The following is an 18,810-nucleotide window of genomic DNA, read 5'->3' on the forward strand; positions in this document are numbered from 1 at the left end:
ATAATCATTTATTACCATGTTCCTGAATTGAAACCCAATTAAAACCACAGGTATTTGATATATCATTCACTTTGTAAAGAGATTCTCTTTAAGACTTTTGTAGTATACTTCCCATAATCGGTTGTAGGTTATGTTACTCATATAACCCAAAGCAGCCATATAATAAAAACTGAGAAACAACTGACCTTATAATAAGGATTAATTGCACTGATCCTAAGTCAGTGATATTATAAACTAGATTATGGAGAATCCAAACACTGCAAATAGGCAGAAGCAAATGACAAGTGAAGGGTTGACTGTCCAGTTGTGGACACAAGTTCTCTAACTGGATGAAAAAAAACATAAGAAAATATTTTCTGCTGAAGTCTATGATTAAAAAAAAAAGTGATTGATGAAAATGGGCACGGGTTGATGGGGGAGCACACGAAGAAAACAAGACAAAGAAGGTCCTGGAAATAAAAAATAGCACAATATCAACATCGTGACATAAGAAAGAATAGAGACACAATGTCACACAGTAGGTAAGTAGTAACACTTTGTAAATCTGTTTGTGTTTTGAAGTGTAAGGCAGAAAAGCCATTCACTCTGGCTATAACAACTTCCTAGCTTGTCCCTCTTCATGAAAAAAACATCTGCAAAGTATTCCTTCAACAATCTGACCCCAGGGGTGAATGGCATCATTCCTCAGCCAGCAGATAGTCTCCTTCAGAATGTGCTCTACGTAGTCTCTTGTCCTCCAGTTTAAGACTCTTCTCTTAACAACATTCTCAGTTTTATTTGAACTTTATATGCATACCATTCTGTACAGAAATATATAATCTGCTCAAAGAACAGAGAAATGACCAAATGCTACCACAAGACTAACAGACTCATGCTGACATCTTCATCAGTGGAAAGACTGAAAAGACCTTCTAAATTATCCTAAATTATTCTCATAGCTTTGGATTAGGCATCAAAAATTAAGCAAGATTACAGGTAATCACAGAATGAAAACTTTCATCTTGTACCTTTCTTATCTCTACAGAAATTCTCTAGAAAGAACTCAAACTAAAGGTTCATTTGAGGTGACTCAAATACCAGTTGCAAAAAAGAAAAATGGTTTATTTAAACATCAACAAGTTTCAGAATAATGGCTCCTTTACCTACTAAGAAAAAACTTCTTTATGGTAAAGGTGACAGAGCACTGGAACAGGCTGCCCAGAGGGGTGATGGAGTCTCCCCTTCTAGGGAGATATCCAAGGCCCGTCTGGACACCCACCTGTGCGACTTATTGTAGGGACCTGCTTTAGCAGGGGTGTTGGACTCAGTGGTCTCTTGAGGTCCCTTGGAACCCCAGTATTTCTGTGATTTTGCAAAGAATAGATAACTTTATTGCTTATTTGTATTCTGGCCTCCAGACTGCCCACACAATGATTCAGAAACAGATTATTTTTAGAGAAACGAGACTACACTGCATAAAGCATGAGCATGAAAATTGCAGATAAAATGCACTCCTCATTTCTGCCACATTCTGAGTTTGCCCAAATGTTTCTGTTTGATCTGATTGGGAAAAGATTTAGTACTTCAAACATCAGCCACATTCTTAAAGTCTAGAGGACAAGAAGAGCTTTATTCCCATCCTGAGTGAATGTCAGATTTTTTCTTACTTGCATACGAGTATGGAATAAAATATAACCATAGAACCAGCAAGTTTGGAAAAGACTTCCAAGATCATCCAATGCAACTGCCCATCCACCACCAATATTTCCTACTAAGCCATGTCCCTCAGTACAACATCTAAATGTTTCTTGAATGCCTAAAGGGAGAGTGATTCCATCACCTCTCTGGGCACTCCGTTCAAGTGCTGGTTGGCTCTTTTGGAGAAGATTTTCCTAACACCCAAACTGTATCTCTGCTGGTGCTACTTGAGGCCATTCCTTCTAGTCCCATTGCTAGTTATGTGGCAGAAGTCGACCTCCACCTCACTACAACCTTCCTTCAAGGAGCTGTAGAGAGCAATAAGGTCTCCTCAAGCCTCCTCTTCTCCAGACTGAACAATCACAGTTCTCTCAGCCACTCCTCTCACAAGGTTTGCCCTCAAGACCCCACACCAGCTTTGCTGCCCTTTTCTGAACACACCATACCAGGGCCTCAGTGTCTTTCTTGTAGTGAGGGGCCCAAAACTGAACATAATACTTGAGGTGTAGCCTCACCAGGGCTGAGTACAGAGGGACAATCGCTTCTCTGCTCCTGCTGGCAACACCATTTGTTACAATCCAGGATGCCATTGGTCTTCTTGTCCACCTAGGCAACACTGCTGGTTCATGTTCAGACAAGTGTCAAACATCATCCCCAGGTCCATTTCCTCTACACAATCTTCCAGTCACTCTGCTCCAAGCCTATAGAACTGCATGGGGTTATTATGGCCAAAGTGCAGGACACTGTACTTGTTCTTGTTGAACTTCATCCCAATGGCCTCAACCCAGCAATCTAGTCTGTCCAGATCCCTCTCTGTAAGGCCCTCCTACCCCCAGGTAAATCAATACATCCTGCCAAGTTGGTGCGATCTGCAAACTTAATGAGAGTGAAATCAATACCTCATCCAAGTAATCAGTAAAGATCTTGAACAGGACAGAACCCAGTACAGACTTAACACTGTACTTCAAGATAGGCAAGCAGACAGACAGAAATACACAAAGGCACACAGACACTTGGCATAAATAGTCTTACAACTTTACAACAGTTTCCTGTCACGCATGAAGGAAGCAACAATTTGTACCTTTTTCCTTTTGAAATCACATCTGCATCAGAAAAGCAGACTCATTTAAAGGAACATACAACATTTCGTGTATGGAAACCATGTAGGCAAAGTGCCAGACAAGTGCTGTTTGAATAGTTCAGCAGAAGAAATAAAGACTGTACTACATAGACTGACTACACACTTTCTTCTGGGCTTTTTTAGTATGATGTGTTTGTAGCAGTTATGATACTTTTTAAACAATTCTTTGCAAGTCTATATGAGTACATTCATCTTCTAGATTAATGCTTTTAATGTATGAAGGTGTAACAGAACTGAGCAAACTTTCAAAGGAGTAAGAATGAAATAGATCTTGAAGTACATCTTCTCTTTCTGAAGTTCTATCGGAAATTCTTTCTTTTGCAAGCTGATTGTTAGTAAGTGCAAATCCAAAACCACAAAGATCTTGATTTTTTTCCAGTGGAGAAAACTAGATCCCCTTATTGCCATATTGCACTGAATTCTGAAACCACTGCTGGGAACATCATCATTAGGCAAATCTGTGCATTCCTATCTCAAGCCTATCTCTATTTAGTCTAGCCTCCATTAACCACAAACCAAATAACCATTTAAAAGCCTCAGAACCAAAAAATAGCTACCACACATGCTATAGCTCTTCTCAAAACATCAGCTTTGCAGTATTATCAGCAAGCAGTTTGATTCAACAATGGAAACTGAGACTACTTGCATGAAGCATGCTGATAAAATGATGCTTGAACTATGGGCCAATCCTTTAGAAATGGGTGGTGAGACTTTTGTTGAGAGTCATGTAAGATTAGGTAAGAAATTGAGTCACTATACTAATTACAACTGCAAAATTTTGCACCAATTGCCTCTAAGATTTTAGAGAAAGCATGAAACAAAAAGAAATCGCTGCAGTTATGGAGTAGTTAGGGAGTTTCTATCAAGTATGATGACACTGAAGGCTAAGATCTCCATCTACTCCAAGTGATCTAAACCACAGATAATACAATATAACTGATGAGATCATTGTGACAAATACTGGATGAACAATTCTGATATTTTATCATAAATGCATATCTGCTAAGATACAGAAGACAAGTGCCTTCAGAGGACTTTCCCTTCAGAGCCATGTATATCAGATAAATCATTCAAATTAAATTATAACCAGAAAGAAGATAACGAAAGCACAAAAAGCAAGAAAAATAAAACAATATGAACAAGCCAAATGAGATTCAGTTTTCCCCAAAATGGCGATGCATTTTTGTATGAACTTCTCCTAAATAATTCTTGCTGTCTTTAATAGATTCTGCACACAAGAAGGGTTGGATGGAGAGATGTCATGCTAGAACAAAAATGTTAGAAATGTTTTCAAGACCTTTTAGATGAAATTATTCAAGATGTTGGGCCTAAAAGTCACAAAACTAGACCCAGACAAATACACACACATTTTTTTGTTTTACCTTGCTGCGTTGGGATCCTGTGACCTTAAGGAAGGGCAAGGACAAGAAGCGAAATAGCAATAAGAAAAAGAAGTCCAAAATTTTTTTCTGCAGGCAAGTGACTGACCAAATACATACACAAAATTGTTTTTTGAAGAGCTAATGCATTATTTGAGTAGATGTTTCATAGCTACAGAAAAAAATAATGTAAACAAATAAGAATAATCTTTCAAAAGATAAATTTGAATACTAAACAAAAAACTCAGTGTAATTCAGATGAGGAGTACTAATTAAACCCTTACTTGTAATGTTGTACATTCAACTCAATGACTTTTCATTTATACACTTTTGCATTTATAAACATAAATCTTTTAAATATCTAATAAGCATGCATTAGCATACTGACAAAAACTTACAGAAATTTGTTTAGTCAATGATAATGTTATACATTGCATTTCCAAAAATAAATTAAAAAGGAGCATGGAAATTTGGAATCACAATTAGTTATTTATCACAAAACAGAAAATGATATATTAGTTTAATTTGTAATTCAGCTGTTCTACAATTCTGGAGGGACTAAAAGGAATTGGTATTTTTTCTAACTTCTGTATATTGCAAAACAGGAAACATACACTACAGCAGTTCCTTGCTATTTCATACACCATTTAAAAACCATACATAGCATCTGATATGTACAAAACAATGAGAGTTAATTGTAAGCATGCCCCAAACCCCTCCTCGAAAATCTAAACAGCATACATGGTTTCATATCAGATAAATCATTATATCTATAAATATTAAAAAGAATATAATCATGCTTTTCCTGTTTCTGTGCTTTAGTAAGTGTACTAAATACAAGTATTAATTGATTAGCAAATACAAGACAGCTTTTAATGTCAGAATCATATATCCTCAAAGTTTTCACAAGTTAAGCCTCTTCACTGTCCCTCAGAATAACAAATTTCTCTTGATTTTCATTTTCTTGGTGGAAAAAGAGAGACAGATCACAGAGCAAACAAGGGTTCACATCTTTTACTGTTGCAATAAACTCATGTATTTGTGTTTCTTCTTGCAAAGCAGAGCACTAAAAGCTCTATATTAATCCACAATAAATACAGCTTTCCTATTTTCAAGATAAGAAAATGCTTGGCAGCGTTCATAAAAAAATTAAAAATCATCTTTTATCAAGTACTACTGTATATGCAAAAATAAAAATACTGCATAAATTACTGATACTGAATATGAATGGCTTCTGCTTCTGTGTTATTTCAGTATTTTTATCATGTAAAAACTGAAGTAGAATCTGATACCTTGCAAGATATAGTCTGTTGCTATCAGACTTCTAGAAATACCATAATATTCCCCTTCAGCAACTAAACAGTTAAAGTGAATCAACTAAACATGCAAGATGTGTTAAACTACTACATTTATATATAAATCTTCTTTTTGTGACAAAACATCTGCTTTTGTTTTACTGTTGTGAATCTTATGACTTATATTTGCCAATTCAGTTTCTGAAATGTAGTTCACTGCCACAACAAGCTGCAGTAAGCATGCAAGAATGTATTTATGTAAGAAACATAAATGTCAATTGGAAGCTATGAAAAATGTTTATTATGAGAAGAAAAAAAAAATACAGAAAAAAAAACAAACATCAACAAGAAAAATACCACCAAAGAAAGAGAAGTATAATCTTACTTCAAAGCTCTTCACTTCTTCTTCACCATCATCATCTTCTTCATCATGGCAACTCTGATAATACACAAAAAGAAAACATTTACTAATAAGCTCAAGAAAGGCTAAGGATTAGTTGAGCAAATACAGAATTTCTCTTGATCCTCATCATTAATGTTATTAAAACAAAAAAGACGTAAGAGGTAATGAAAAAGTTACCTTTGCCATAATGTCAGCGTAAGCCATATAGAGAAAATCTTCCTCCAGTTTGCTGGGGAAAGAAAAAAGAAAGAAGATTAGAGCAATAATAGTAGAAATGGCACTCAAAAAATATTTTTAAGCACCTTAAAAATCACTTAAAGTATTTCCATGCTCACAATTACAAAAATCTTTTTTGAAAATGAGGACTTGATTAACTAATACAAAATGAAAAGTAAGACTACCTACAAACACAGTGCCCAGACATCAAAAAAAAACAAAACCAGATTCCAATGAAGAGAGCATGATTAATTTTTCAATTATGTCTAGAAGTATAATTAATAATTAGAGTATCATTTTATAAAAGGAACTCAGAAGAGATAATAATTCCTGAATGCTGCCAGAAGTACAGCATCCATGTCTACGACAAAGTTTATGAGGCATCTGTGTGTCTCTGTGAAACTCACTAAATCTTATTATCAGTCATGTTAAAATGTCTTCACATACTACCACAGACTAGAGAGGTTTCAGTGTAATCCAAACTCACCATGTGTACATATCTACATGTTCTGGTCTAGACCATGCAATTTGACTTAAAGACAGATAACTTCAGATACAGAAGTAATCTGAAAGTACACATATACCCAGCATACTATTTCACACTATCCCCCTACCATTTTTCTGTTAAGGCTGTTCGACTGAATAGCAGAATAAGTTGATGCAATGGATCCACTCTTTTAAGGCTATCATCTTCTTCTGGTGGTTCCTCTCCAGGTTTCTTCAGGGAAAAAATAATATAAAGATTAAGAAAAAAAAGTATATTAAATTATCTATTGTGAAAATTATTTTTCTCTTTCTTAAGCATTAAACACTTGCATGCATTATCTTGACATGGTCAGTCAGGAGGAGACAAGCAACTACACCATGAAGACTACATTATGTGCAAAGCTTGGGAACTCCTCTCTTCATAGAAATCAGCTCTCATTTTCGAATTCTGAAATAGTAGTCTGTTTCTCTCTATGTTAACAAGCTTCATCAGTGACAAGGTGACAAGTTAAAATCTTTTGTTTGAATTGCTATGCCATGTATAATGTTCCCTGAGAAACACTATTCAAACTTGAAGCTCATCAATAGCGTTATCCAGAAGGAGCCATATCTAGCAACAACAATAACGAAGAATTTTAATGATGACAAATCAATAATGTATAATAAATGTTTTATATCAATCAATTATTTGTATATACATACGAATACATACAAAGTTGTTTCTTGTTCCCCCCATCCCCATGTTTATTTTGTCTTTCCGGTTTAGTACAGCTCTAGTTAGCTTCCGCTAGGAAGAAAATTTCTTCTAGATATCATGATGTCAATGACTGAAACAATGTTTTAAAAGGATCTATGCCAAATTCTGACCTCTGACTTCCCATCTTTTCCCAAAAGATATTTCAGACTTTGTATTTTCATTGCTTCAGTTTATTTAACTTTTCTTTTACAAAGCATCTTGCAGGTCACACAAAATTGGTTATATAAATTATGCCTACCCTTCCTCTCAAGTTTCACCTAGCAGTATTCAATGCAATACAGATAAAAAGAATTGTATGCACTGTCATGACTGTAGAAGTAAAAAGGAAATATTGTAATGCCAGATGTTAACTATTATCAACAAGGACTGGCCATGTAACAGGTGTAAGTAAAAAGGATTATTTATTGCCAAGAAGCTGCCTCAAAAATGTTCCTCGCTTTTAGATGTCTTTGTTTATTACATTTCATATATGTCTGTGAAGTTATCATTTTCCTCTCACTTCTACTAAACATAAATTGTAGATGAGAATTCACTTCTTCTCGACGTGTAATCACAATGACTGTTTCACTAACTAGACTACTTCTATTATAGGTAAAGACAGTTATGCTGGACATGGAAAGTTCACTTCACATGACCATATTTTCAGTATCAATAACAAAATCTGAACACAGCAAAATATAATTGGAATTACATCTTGCCATTATGGGGGATGCTCTTCTGCTCTTTATTTCAATTTCATTTAGGATGCTAATCTTTCTCTTTAATTAAATGGCAGCATTCCATAACAATATCATTCAAAAAAACCTCTCTAATATTACCAAAATTGATGAAGAAAACGTCATAAGTTCTGTTAATATTTCATGAAATTTATTAGATTCCAGAGATTAAATTCAAATAAATAAATAAATAAATAAATAAAATTCTCCACTAAGTTAAAGCATTTCCTGGCACTTGCCCTATAGTTACTTAAATTTAAAAAGTTTAAAGTGCACTTAAAGTAAGAAAAAAAAAAAGTAAGTCATGGAAGTTTTAGTTGCCATTTCTAAATGGCATTAAGATCTAAAAGAGTTACTTTTAATGAAATCTCATTATTAATCATCTATTAAACACGTTGTTCTCATAAGTCATTATGGCTCAGTGATGCCTACCAACGAACTAACAATAAATTTATCACATAAGTTCAAAATTTCCTAAAACCAATGTAAACAAAAGAATTTTAAATTTTGTTATGATTTTCATTTCCAACTCTAAAAGCCTAGCTTCACTAGAGGCTTGAACTGTTGAATCAGAATTAAGGACAAGCAGAATTAAGCTCCTTAAATAGAGCACTCACATATAGTTTTTTCATATACAGGAAAGGTGTTACCAAATTTGTATAAAAAGAGTTATAGACAGAAGATTCAGGAAGTAGATCTGTGTTAGCCTAATCATGCACTTAAACATTCATCTCCTACACACAGAAAATGTCCTTTCCACTGGTCTGGATGGTCTGAGTCTGGCAAAGTCAGGAAGGAGAGAGTTTTCAGACAGAGTTTTCATTGCATTTCTTCTTTTGAACTATTTCCTCTTAACAGAAAAGAGAGTCTAAAATTCTCAGTACTGTGAAACAACACACTAAGGCGTAGTACATTATAGTTGCTGACTACAGAGAGCTAAAGAATGAGAATTCTTGGCTACACTCTCTGAACCCTGGTTTGTTTCTATTTTCTACTCGATATCTGAACCGTTCAGAAACACCAGGCCTTTTAATTTTCAACACAATTCAAGGTTCTTTCCTTTCTCCCCTTCCTGAAGAGCCTGGGCCCTCTTTATTGTATGAAGACTGACTTGGCCCTGACAGAGATGGAAAAAAACTTCCTAGGACAGTCATTCCCTATCTTAGTTCTTACCCAACCCTCACATAAAACTAGTTTTCTGAGAGATGATTATAAAAGGATGAGGACACAAGTCTCTACTGAAAATCACCCCAGAGATTATCAGGCATTGAGTCTAACATTTGACTGATGGTAAAAATCCTTATTTCCATGACCAGCAATCCAATAGTACTATTATGCACTGATAAGTCCAGCAAACAACCTTTTCACATCTATATCTGAGGAACTGACTCATCTAAAACTAGAACTCCTCTGGTTTCCTATTCTAGTCTTTTGACTTAAATGGCTTTACCAGGGGTTATAATGTCTTCAAAAACATAAAAATTAAGTGTGAAGAAGGCAACGAACTGTTCCCCTTCTGCACAGGGCAGTTGAAGAAAGGCAATATCAGCAGCTGGCATAGACAAAAAGTTTTATAATGATGTTACTGAAGCCCCGAGGTAGATTGCCTAAGGAAATTCTGTAATCTCTAGTGTTTTTGTGATTTTTAATATGTATCAGAATGTCTTGGTTATAGCTCACACTTTTGAGTAGTGATAGCTCAGATAACCTCTTACATGTCTCAGAGACTTATGATTATACAAGATGAATGTTAATCCATAATACATTCCCACAACCCTTTGCACCCAGACATACTGCTAAATCTTCTATCAGTTTGTCTTCAAAATAGTGTTCTTCTGTTTCAATCCAAGATTTATCATATCCTTGAAGAAAGAGATTGACAGCTCGGTGCCTATAAAGGATAGTTAAAACAAACGTTTTAAATTCATAAAGAGAAGATTTGGTCAATATTGATTTCATTTTGCTTGAAGAACTGTCCATACATTGCGGTTACCATTTTAAAAAGAAGTAGAATTTCTATTGGAAACCATGTCCAAAGCATTGATTTTAAAATTGGTCTTTACATTCAAATTTTCTATTCAAAAGAGTTACACATTAATATTTGTAAATTTTATATTAAGATATAATAACATTTTCTGTAAAAAATAGAATAGAAATAGAACTTTAACGAAATAAATAACTTTGCCACATTAGTGAATTTTATTTTAAAATGAAATATTATTTTAATTTCAATACTAAGATAACAGCAATGGATAACATTGGATTGTGCTCAAGAACTTTTTTAATTGTTCAAGATTAGACTTACACATTTCAAATCTTAAATTGTTTGATTTTGAATGAGCTGTGTGGTTTCTTTCCCCCTAAGGATTCAATACAAAGCAGACCATGTGACAAAGATGAAGAATTTTATTACTTAATCATCTAAAATAACTCTCAGTCTTATATACTGAAAATGAAGAAGTACAATTGAAGTATATAGGAATGTCAGTTACATACAGGTGATCTATTCATTGGAAGTAAGAGGCTACAAATGGAATTAGCTTTGTTCTATTTTCAGCTGCCAAGAAAACTTCATTTCAGGTTAGTATGATATTGCATACCCTTGTGTTTCCCAGGACAGACTCAGATACACATACTAAATGTGATAACAACAATATGCATTCTTAGTAATTACTTTATGTTGAATATATCTCATATAATTGTTCTGGAAACTATTTAGCAACTGCATGAAAACACAGATTGCTTTGCTTTTTCTGTACATTTGTTCCTTTGAATATCTTAAGACTTTAAGACTCATTTGACTATAGATTCTAAACTTTCTTGAACAAAAGGAAAATAAAGGAACCTCAGGAATATATGTGAAACAACTATAGTATGTGCATAATTTCCTAACAGAAAAACAGAAATGCTCTTCCTCAAAGTTCAAGATAGACTACTTTTCAGATAAATAGCACCAGTTTATTTCCTGTGTATAGAACATATTGCATCAAATAATAGAGGTAATTCAATAGTTATCACAGAATTGCAGGGGATGGATGGGTGAAAATCAGAGACCAGACTAATAAAGGACACCTGATGGCTGGGGTCTATTACAGGTCACCTGATCAGGGAGAGGCTGTACATGAGGCCTTCTTGATTCAATTACAAGAAACTGTGCTCACGGGCTCTTATCTTGATGGAGGATTTCAAACACCCAGATGTCTCCTGGAAATGCAATATAGCAGGCTGCAAGCAATTCCAGAGGCTCATAGAGTGTGTTGGGAGCAACTTACTCATCCAACTATTAGACAAATCAACCAGAAGATGAGTGTTACTGGACACACTGATAGCTAACACAGAGGAGTTCAAGAAAGATGTTAAGATTGGAGACACTTCAGGCTATAGTGAGAATGGCCTGGTTGAGTTTGCAATATTGAGGAAGATAAGCCTGCCAAAACCACAAAGTCAGGACTCCGAACTTCAGGAGAGCAAAATTCCAGCTGTTTAGGGAATTGCCAGATGAGATCCCCTGGGAAGCTGTCCTTAGAGAAAAAGGAGCAGAGCAGACCTGGCAACTCTTTAAGGACACTCTTCTGAGGTGCCTGAGAAGGCAAAAAAATCAGCATGACTGAGGAAGGACTTGCTGGTCAGAGATAAAGAATGACATATACAGGCAGTGGAAGCAGGAATGGGTGTCTGGGAAGAATAGGTGTTGCTGCCTAGACATGCAGAGTTAGGATCCAGAGAGCCAAGACAAAATGGAACTGAATTTGGCAAGAGATGTGAAAAATAACAAAAAGGGATTCTACAGGTACATTTATCAGAAGATACTGGCCAAAGAGAGTGTAATTCATCTCATAAATGAGATGGAAAAAATGACTATAACAGAATGGAGATGGCTGAGATACTGAAATTCTTTGCCTCAGTTGTCTTCAGTGGCAGACAGGATTCTCATTTCTCACACATTCCCTGAACCTCATATCTGTGAACCCCTATGTGGGACTGTGGGAGTAAAATCTCTCCTACTGTAAGAGAAGAGTAAGTCCAATACACCACCTCCCAAAACTGAACGAGCATAATTCTACAAGGTCCAGTGACATGCATCCTGGAATCCTGAAAGAACTGGCAGATCTGGTTGCCAAGACATTCTCCATCATATTTGAAAAGTTGTGGCTATCAGACAAAGTCATTGCTGACTGAAAAGACAGTCCATTTTTAAGAAAGGGAGAAAGGAAGACCCAGGGAACTAGAGACCAGTGAGCCTCTCCTCTGTGCCTGGAACAGACCCTCCCAAAAGACACTGCAGAATCACAGAAACACAGGGGTTCAACAGGAACTCTGGAGATCACCAAGTCCAAATCCTCTGCTAAAAGCAGGTTCCCTACAGCAGATTTAGAAGGAAAGCGTTCAGGCAAGTCTTGAATATCTAAAGAGAAGGAGCCTCCACAATCTCCCTGGGCAGCCTGCTCCAGTGCTCCATCACCCTCACAATAAAGAAGTTCTTCCTCGTCTTTGTATGGAACTTCCTGCATTCCAGTTTGTGTCCGTTGTCCCTTTTACTGTAGTTGCACACCACTGAAAAGAGCCTGGCGCCATCCATTTGACTCCCACACTTTAGTTATTTATAAACATTGATGAGATCACCTCTCAGCCTTCTCTTTTCTAGGATGAACAGACTCAGGTTTCTCAGTGTATCCTCATAAAAAAGATGATCCAGGCCCCTCATCATCTTCACAGCCCTCCACTGGACTCTTTCTAGATGATCCTAACCTTTTTTGATTTAGGGAATCCAGAACTGGACAGAGTACTCCAGATGTGGCTTCATCAGGGAAGGGTAGAGGGGGAAGATTAACTCCCTCAACATGTTGACTGTGTTTTTCTTAATGTACCCCAAGATACCATTGGCCTTCTTGGCCACAAGGGCACACTGCTGACTCATGGCCAGCCTGCTGTCCACCAGGACACCCAGCTCCTTCTCTGTAAAGCTCCTTTCTAGCAAGACAGGCATATGGTTATTTGTCCCCAACTGAAAACTCTACACTTTCTCTTGTTGAATCTTAGCAGGTTCTTCTCCACCCAACTCCCCAACCTGCCTACATCTTGTTGAATAGCAGCACTGCCTTCTGGCATGTCAGCCACTCCTTACAGTTTTGTATCATCAGCAAACATGCTGAGGGTGGACTCTGTGCCTTCACCCAGATCACTGATGAAGATGTTGAACTAGACCAGACCTAGAAGCAGCTCTTAGGGAACAGCACTAGTTACCAGCCTCCAACCAGACTACTCTGCCTATCAAAACCCTCTGAGCTCTGCTGTTCAGCCAGTTCTCAATCCACCTAACTGTCCACTCATCTATCCAACGCTTTTAAACTTCATTACTAAGATGTTGTGGGAAACAGTGTCAACTGCCTTGCCGAAGTCAAGGTAAACAACATTCACTGCTCACCCTGCATCTACCCAGCCAGTGATGATATTACAGAAGACTACCATGTTGGTTAAGCATGATTTTCCCTTGGTGAATCCATACTGATGACTACATGTAACCTTACTCTCTTCCAATTTCTTGGGGATGACATCCAGAACAAGTAGTTCCATCACCTTTCCAGGGATGGAGGTGAAGCTGACTGGCCTGTAGTTTCCTAGTTCCTTCTTGCTCTTTTTGAAGACTGGTGTGACACTGGCTATCCTTCAGTCTTCAGGCACATCTTCCTTTTTCCAAGACCTTTCAAAGATGACAGAGCAGTTTGGCAGTCACTTCTGTCAGCTCCCTCAGGACACATGGGTGTATCTTGATGGAGCCCATGGATTTTTGTGTGTTGGTTTCAGCTAGACATTCTGTGATCAGTTCCGTCTCAACCAAACGGAAGTCTTCAATACCCCAGACTCTCTCATGTCCAGAATTTGAGATTCCCAAGGGACAGTCTTAGTAGTAAAAACTGAAGCAAAAAACGTGTTCAGTAACTCTACCTTCTCAGTGCTCATTACCAGGGCACCCACCTCATTTAGTAGCAGAATCATCTTCTCTCTAATGTTCCTTTTGCTACTGACATACTTAAAGAAGCCTCATTTCCTTGACCTTCCTTGTCAGATTTAATTCCAAGTGGGCCTTAGCCTTCCTTGTGGCATCCCACCATGTTTCTATATTCCTCCCAAGAGACCAGATCCCTTTTCCACTTTTTGTAGAATTGCTTTTTTCATTTGAGCTTTTCCATGAACTCCTTGCTCCTCCATGTAAGCCTCCTGGCACCTTTTCCTGATTTCTTATTCTTAGAGATGCACCAATCTTGATCTTGGAAGGAGGGGTACTTGAACATCAACAAACTCCCTTGGGTCCCCTTACAAGGCTCTTACCCATGGGATACCTCCAAATAGGTCCTTGAAGAAGTCAAAATTGTCTCTTCCGAAGCCCAGGGTTCCAGTCCTACTTATTGCTTTGCTTCTTCAACACAAGATCCTGAACTCCACTATATCATGACTGCTACATCCCTAACCGCCCCCAACCTTTACATCCCCACCCAGACCTTCCTTGTTAGTAAGAACAAGGTCCAGCAGCACACCTCTCCTTGTTTGCTTCTCCACCACCTGCATCAGAAAGTTATCTTCAGTGCATTGCAGGAATTTGCTAGACTGTGTGTGCTTGGTGGTGTTGTTTATCCAACAAATATCAGGATGATTGAAGTCCCCCATAAGAACCAGTGCCCAGAATCATGAGGCTGTCTGTAGAAGGGCTCATCAACTTCCTCCTCTTGATAAGGCAGCCTGTAGTAAACACCCACAACGGTGTCACCTGTATTAGCTTTCCCCATTATTCTCACCCATAAGTTCTAAACTTGTACATCATTCATCCCTAGGCAGAATTTGATTCATTCCAATTGCTCTCTCACATAGAGTGCCTCAACCATCTTGCATTTCAAGCCTATCTTTCCTAAAAAGTACATAACCAGAGTTACACTACATTTTAGGAGAAAATTCATCTCCAAAGATTATAATACAGTGACCCCAATATGACTATTTTTGTATTTATCTCCTGTGAAAGACATCCACTTTTCAAAAAAGAGAGCATAACAGGACAGAAAGGTGGAACAAGTTCAAGAGTAGAGAACCACAGATTTAAAATGATATCATCATTTTTTTCAAAATGTATATTAAAGAGATCTATTAAAAGAAAGCACCATAAAATGTAAGTTATTACTTACCTTCTCAGGCATTGCTTGCATATTTTTCTTCCTTTAGATCTCACCAAATAGCATTATACATACATAAACACATTTGGCAGTGATAGAACAGATACAGCTCTTACCTTGGCAGGTTATACAATGGTGCCATTCTAAAGCAAGCAACTACTGCTCTTTTCCTCTGTTTAGACAGCAGCTTATGCCAAACTGCTTTTTTGGACCGCTGAGGATGTTCAACCTGTTATATAAAATATATACAGAAAAATAAACATTGTCACAGTATCTCTACTCCCTGAGCATAGCAATAACAACAAAAATGTTAGATAACAAATCAATTGGAAAGATAACAAAAATTATAGATGGGAAAATGTGTTCTAAACAGAGTTCAAGTGATGAGACAAATTAAAAAGAAGAAAAAAGACAACCCAAACAACATCAAATCAAACTCTTTCTTCCTTTTTATGGCATAGATATTCCCCTTTTTTAATCAACCCTAATTCTTAGATCTTTCAGATAGGGTATTGTCATCAAGCCCACCTGTTAGGAAATCTTACGTTTTAGTACAAAGAAATTTCACTCTTTCTTTTGTACACAACTCCTTACATACTTAGAGTGCACACCTCCACAGCGGCCCAGAGGGAATTTTTCTAAACACTATCAAGCTTTTATTTGTAATGTTTATCATGACCAGCTACAATGGAAAGGAATTGTATTTTAACATGAGACATAGGTACAGTGATTCACTTAGAACTAAATCACTTTCATGAATATAAATATCATAGAAAACCACACACATGATTTCCATGAGTGGAATGTGGCTATTGGTAGCTGCAAGTTGTTCAGAAGGGACAGATGTAGAAGGAGAGAAGGAAGAGAGAAAAACGAATTGTGTGAAGAGCTGTCCCTAAAGAATGGCCATAAGCAAGTTAAATGCCTCTGGGTGAGAGTTAGAGACTGAGGCAACAAAGGGAGCCTTGAGGTTGGTGCATGTTACAGGCTGCTTGATCAAGCAGAGCCTGTTGATAAAGCCTTCTTCCTCCAGCTGCCGGAGGACTTCAGCCACTTAGACATCTGCTGGAAAATTAGCATGGTGAGCTATAGGCAATCCATGTGGCTCCTCAAATGCACTGAGGATAACTTCCTGGACCAGGTAGTAGACAGTCTCAGCAGGAGAGATACAATGATGGACCTGTTTCTCACTGTGGTCCAGAACACCAACAGCATGCTAAAGTGCATAGCCTGACTGAATAACTGGACAGTTCTGCTAGTGGAATATTAACTTCTCTGACTCCCAGCAACATCAGAACAGTCAATGGAAATTAGCATTAGCTGAAAGACTTGGTGATTCTCACTTGTAATAAAGTGACATATTTTGTCTTAGAATATGTAGTGATGACAACGTTTATAAACACTCAATATTCAAACAGGAAAACATAGTTATCAGAGGTAACTTCACTAGTTTAGTGAAATACAAAAAATAATTCACAGTTAGACAATAAACATTTAATTAAACACACTGAAAATGCCACAAAGCATTCAGTAAAGCTGGGGAATTGCACTTGTAAGATTAAATGGCGACATACTAAAATAACTTCCTTTCAAAAAATAAAAAGCAAGTTATGAGTTGTTATGAGAAAACATAGAAAAGTAATCACAGCAAACACACAACAAAGTCAGTCCTAGCAATTTAGAAGTCAGACAAATCCAAATGTGTAAGTTAGATAATTAGTAATGTCTTCACAAACAACTATAAAATTCTCTATACTTTCCCAGAAGAAATAGCCTCGGCCTACACAAGCAGATCTCTGAAAACAACAAAAACAAATAAATTAATAGTTCATGGAAAGAAAACACGAAGAAATAGCTGAAGTGCTGATCTTTACAAGTACCGTAAGGTCAGAGTGACTGAATGCGGAGAACAAAGGACTACCTCAGATTATCATAGAAACAGTCCCAGTGTTCATTATAATAAATAATATTGTAAAAACATAGGATTGTCAATTTTGGCAAGTGAAAAAAGAAAATATAACAAAACAAATCTTAAAAAAAAAAAAAGCACAACTAGACCTGGGCAATTGTCTACAGAAAAGCAATAAAGCTATGGGACAAACTCTCTAAATTAATAGTTGGGGGAAAAAAAAAAAAACCTAACACAGAAAAACAAATAAATAAGCAAAGTAGTAAAAACAACAACAAAAAAAAAACCAAAATATTGAAACCACAGAAAAGTGAAAAATACATAGCAGTAAGTGAAACGTGAAAACTAAATTTTTCAAGTAGTCTTTGATTTGTAGTATGCACTTAGATTTTTTTCTAAGTGGTATATAGTAAATAGCACTCTGTATATCAAATCTGACTATTCAACTTTATATAAAACTTTATATAGCTCAAATATGCAACTCCAAAATATATAGATAGTTTAAGTTTCTTGTTATTTACATAATTGAAGAATCTTGGGAAAAAAGATGTTTTTTCAGTAATCTTGTTTTTTACTTGCATTTCCTTGTGCAGGAACAATTTAGTGATCACTTCCTGTTAACTGCAACACACCAGAAAGAATCTGAAACATAGATGTTACTAGATCCTTTCCAAATAAATGATTGTTGGAGATGCTGAAAAACCATTACATGATTAATACGACCACAAGATATTGCATTAAAAACCACAAGGGAAAGTATGTTAACAGTAGCTATCAAATGAAAGAAAAAAGAATATAAAATTAAATATGTCAGGTGAAAATACAACACTTTTGTTTAGAATAAGAAGCAATGGAATTGGGAAAATATCCCTAACCTGTTCCAGATGAAACAGTACATTAGCTATATCAAGAACTCTTTCCACAGTCTTCTCTGGATCTGATGAATCTTCAGTCCTGTTAGGTAAATCTTTGTAAAGTGCCATCTGCCACCTAATGGCGGGATCCTCAAGCTGCAGGAAAAAAAATTTCACACGTAACCAATGTTCAAAATAGAGCGATAAACACTTCAATTAACACAGAAATTGTTTCAAAGGACAAAAGAAACACTTTATTTTGCTGAACCATACCCTAATCCACACAGTGCCCACTATGTTCACTGGAAGAACACAAGAAACAAAACAGACTGATTTGTGCAATATTTGTTAACAGCTTCCAAGGAACTAAAATAATTATAATCATATAAAGAGCAAATTATCATGGGCCAACTATTATCAGTGATGAATATACTATCTAAGGAAAAGTAATGAATATGAGGTAGATAGACAGAATTTTATATACCGACTTTCCAGTTACTAAAATAAATAACAATGAAATTGTTGCTTTGTTATTCGTAACTTAGTTTTGGATATTAGTCATGGAAATAAGTATTATTTCTATCTGTTTTTTGCATTTAAACTATTTTCAATTATTAGAAAATCCTATTTTTACTGATTACTAAAAAAATTAATGCTAATTTATGAAAAATGAATTGAAGATGCATTTGCTTATTGACCTACAAATTATAAAAAGTTGTATGAAGTAAAACACTTTCTAATTTTTCTCTTTATATTTTTCTCCATTTTAGTGATCTCTGACTCTCAATTTTACTGTTACCCATCTTTTTTTTTT

General features: G+C 36.3%; 1 protein-coding gene across 1 annotated transcript in view; it reads right to left on the reverse strand.

Moving 5' to 3' along the window:
- The window catches only part of RYR2 (ryanodine receptor 2), a 347,696-nt gene that overhangs the window by 51,698 nt on the left and 277,188 nt on the right, over nucleotides 1–18,810 (reverse strand). The window contains 6 exon segments of the mRNA XM_031552189.1: nucleotides 5,878–5,931; nucleotides 6,073–6,124; nucleotides 6,726–6,829; nucleotides 9,865–9,961; nucleotides 15,350–15,462; nucleotides 18,018–18,152. Coding sequence (XP_031408049.1) covers nucleotides 5,878–5,931; nucleotides 6,073–6,124; nucleotides 6,726–6,829; nucleotides 9,865–9,961; nucleotides 15,350–15,462; nucleotides 18,018–18,152 — 555 coding nt within the window.

Source organism: Meleagris gallopavo, chromosome 2, assembly GCF_000146605.3.
Source record: "Meleagris gallopavo isolate NT-WF06-2002-E0010 breed Aviagen turkey brand Nicholas breeding stock chromosome 2, Turkey_5.1, whole genome shotgun sequence".
NCBI lineage: Eukaryota > Metazoa > Chordata > Aves > Galliformes > Phasianidae > Meleagris > Meleagris gallopavo.